This window comes from Camelina sativa, chromosome 9 (genome assembly GCF_000633955.1).
Source record: "Camelina sativa cultivar DH55 chromosome 9, Cs, whole genome shotgun sequence".
In the NCBI taxonomy this organism is placed as follows: Eukaryota; Viridiplantae; Streptophyta; class Magnoliopsida; order Brassicales; family Brassicaceae; genus Camelina; species Camelina sativa.
Genome location: NC_025693.1, coordinates 24,268,131 through 24,272,141, shown reverse-complemented (window position 1 = coordinate 24,272,141; position 4,011 = coordinate 24,268,131). Strand labels below are relative to the sequence as shown.

The 4,011-nt window shown below is 34.9% G+C and overlaps 1 protein-coding gene across 1 annotated transcript; it reads left to right on the top strand.

The window, feature by feature from the left end:
* LOC104712026 (cysteine-rich receptor-like protein kinase 10) lies at positions 7-2,540 on the top strand. Its single transcript, XM_010428818.1, has 5 exons — positions 7-974; positions 1,067-1,375; positions 1,497-1,734; positions 1,812-1,962; positions 2,044-2,540. The coding sequence occupies exons 1-5, from the start codon at positions 38-40 to the stop codon at positions 2,350-2,352; spliced, it is 1,944 nt and encodes a 647-aa protein (XP_010427120.1). The 5' UTR covers positions 7-37; the 3' UTR covers positions 2,353-2,540.

The following is a 4,011-nucleotide window of genomic DNA, read 5'->3' as shown; positions in this document are numbered from 1 at the left end:
AAAAAAAAAAAAAAAAAAAAAAAAAAAAAACAAAGCAATGTCAAATTACCCTGTTTTCATTTTCTTTAACTTACTCTTAACCATCTTCCACGCCTCAGGACAAGATCCTCCTTACATCGGTCACTTCTGTGGGAACAGAGCAAACTTCACAAGAAACAGCACTTACTTCTCCAACCTCAAATCACTCTTATCTACTCTCTCTTCCCCAAACGCTTCTTACGCCACAGGTTTCCAAAGCGCCACCGTCGGGAGTGGTTCCGACACTGTCACAGGCCTTTTCCTTTGCCGTGGTGACATCATCCCCGAAATCTGCAGCGACAATGCTCTCTACGCCGTTGACGACGCTCTCACCCGTTGTCCTGACCAGAAAGAGGCCACGATTTGGTATAACCCTTGTACACTTAGATACTCGGACCGGAACATCCTCTCTACGTTGGCGACTAGTCCTGGCGTTCTTTTGACCAACACCAACAACGTAACGGCCGACCTACGAGACCGGCTCGGAGATGTTCTCAACTCAACCATGAACGAGGCGGCGATGATCGCCGTGAATAGTTCTCGTAAGTTTGGGCTAAGGAGAGCGGATTTAACACTGTCCGAGAGATTCTACGGGATGGTTCAGTGCACGCCTGATCTGACTAGTGATGAGTGTAACGTTTGTCTTCAACGAGCCATTGATGGATTGCCTCGTGAGCAAGTTGGTGGAAGGAATCTTCTTCCGAGTTGTAACGTAAGGTACGAGCTTTACCCATTCTACTCAGAAACCTTAGCTCCACCACCGCCGCCAATATCAGATACGGCCTCTCGTAACACACCGTTGGCACAACCGCAATCAAGAAGTTATAGAAACTCGACTTCTTTAATCATCACCATTCTTGTGCCAATTGTTGTTGCTTTAGTGCTTTTCGTAGCTGTTCAATGTTACTTCTTAAAGAGATCAAAGAGAAGCTATGACGGCTCTGCTTCTGATGACGGTAATACTAGAGTTTCAAGCACGACCAAAATTTTATATTTGTAACTAGAATAATGTTTTACAGGAAAAATGTTGTTGTGTATGGGTGCGCAGGGTCTCTACAGTTTGATTTTAAGACGATTGAAGCAGCGACAAACAAATTCTCTGACAGTAACAGGCTCGGTCAAGGAGGATTTGGGGATGTTTATGAGGGTATGTTACCGAATGGAACAGAAGTTGCTGTAAAGAGACTATCAAAATCATCAGAACAAGGAGTGGATGAGTTCAAGAACGAAGCTACTCTTGTAGCAAAGCTTCAGCATAGGAATCTCGTACGGCTTCTCGGGTTTTGTGTCGAAGGAGAAGAGAAGATACTCGTCTACGAGTTTGTCCCAAACAAAAGCCTTGACTATTTCCTCTTTGGTTGGTTTGCTTGATCACTTTATTTTAGTCTCTTAGTTCATTTTATTATAGACAAAAGCTAAAGGTTAATTGGTCACATTAGATATATACTAATTAATTTTGTGTGTATGGATTGGTGCAGATCCTTCAAAGCGAAGTGAGTTGAGCTGGAAAACGAGACACAGTATTATTGGAGGGATTGCTCGAGGAGTTCTTTATCTTCATCAAGATTCACGGCTCACGATCATACATCGTGACCTTAAAGCTAGTAACATCCTCTTGGATGCCGATATGAACCCCAAAATTGCAGATTTTGGGATGGCAAGGATTTTTGGGATGGACCAAACCCAGTCTAACACAAGCAGAATCGTTGGAACCTTGTGAGTGATGATTTGTGTCGCTTATTAATTATCCTTGTTATATATCATGGTTTATAAAAGTATAACTAATTTTGCAGTGGTTACATGTCTCCGGAATATGCAATGCATGGACAGTTCTCTGTGAAGTCTGATGTCTATAGCTTTGGAATTATAGTTCTTGAGATAATAACCGGCAAGAGGAATAACAACTTCAACCAAACTGATGGTGATTCCGACTTGGCCTCATATGTGAGAAACCATCAACTTATATTAATCAAGTCTATTGCATAATGTTGCTAAATAACATTGTGGGGTTAATCATATATGTAGTCATGGAGAATTTGGAAAGAAGGAGTTGCTGAAGAATTGGCGGATCCAGCAATAAGGGAGAGTTGTGAAAAAGATGAAGTCATAAGATGCATCCATATCGGCCTATTATGTGTTCAAGAAGATCCTGCGGATCGTCCAACAATGGGAACCATCGTAATGATGCTTTGTAGTAGAACAATGAGCTTACCAATTCCTCACCAACCAGGATATAGCTTTCCTAATCAAGATGAATCAGAAACCACCAATGCAGCATATGTCTCAGAGTCTAATATTTATGACTCATCCATCACAATTACTCTTCCTCGTTGAATATTCATGTTTGGGATTTAATATAGCTAGGGATAACATTGTATACTCTTAATTTACTACCCTTACGTCTTGGTGTTTGACTATAACGCTGTCCACAAAGTTCTGGATGCATGATGAAACATTATCTATTATATATTGAACTGGATATGTTATCAAGTCTAGATGTTGATGTGTTAGACTTGGACTTTTTCAAATTGGTTTTTTTCTTTTTGTCGTCTCGTCTCATACAGATATCTCTCGAAAATAGTTTATACTAGGATTTAGCCCGTAGTAAACCACGGGTCTATTTCTTTTATTTTTTGTTTGTTTTATAAATCAATAACCTTGTGTATTGTGAAGAAATGAACACTTAAATATTTATAACGAATAGATCAAAATTTAAGTTATATGTATGTATTAGTTTTTTTAGTGTAAGTTATCTTCTAAACCTTATGGGGGATGTATTCAACTTGACATTTTAAGTGATTTGTGTGAAACTTATAAATACTATGTTATTCAATCATATATTTTAAAAAGTCTATTAAAATCCACTGTTATTGAACTGATGATTTAAAAATCTACTTTAAAATCCACTGTTATTCAAAATAGTTTGTGGATTTAGATTTTAATGATTTTTTAGATTCTGGAGGATTTAGGTGGGATTTGTTTAGTTAAAAATAGAGAAATCTAAATCTCATGGTTTTAGGTGGGATTTGAAAGAATTTTACAATTAATCATATCAACTTCCCTAAAATCATTCAAAATTCCAAATTTTCTAAATCCCATCAAACTTTCTAAAATCATGGTTTCAATACACCCCCCTATATGTTTTATATAATTGTATTTAACTGTTAATTATAGGATTTAACCCACAGTTTACCGCAAAATAATTTGTTCTCTACATTATCATAAATTACTCAATTTAATATATCTAATATTCTAATATTGATAATGTTAGCAAAATAATGAAATGATAAATTATCTGTGTAACACCAAATTAATAATAATTAAATTTATATTCATATTGATCCAAATCATTCGTTCAATATAATTTCATTGCGTGTTATTTAATTTTTAATTGTAAATATTTATTATATATTAAAATAAATAAAATGTAAAATAATATATATCTGGAAATACTTGTTTGGTTACAAAAATCCTAAAACAATTTTTAAAATATATATTTGTTTATAAAAATTCAAATCACATCATATGCTGAAAAAAATCTAAAATTTTATTAACTTTATATATTAAATAGTAATTCAAATAATTAAATATAAGATTAAATAAAATTGAAAGGAGAATTCTATTTTAATATAACATATTGCTTTAAATTAGATAGATAGATTTTAGGAAATTAATATTATCAAATAAAGAAATGATTGTGTTTGGTTGAAAAGATTGTAGAGAATTTAGTTGAGAGTTGTTTGAATACAAAGATAAAAGAGGATGGCATAAAAATGTACTTAAAAATTGTTAAGATAGAATTTTTTCTATAATAAATGATCAAATTTACGGCAGCCAAATCAGATTCCTACAATTATTAACGGTTGGTGCTTTCACAGACGGCCCCATAGTTGACAGTTCTACATGCATCAAGAAAGATTATGGTAGAAAGTTTTACAAGCACCACATTCACGGTTGACAATTCTAACCTTATAAGAAGGACCACGGCGAATG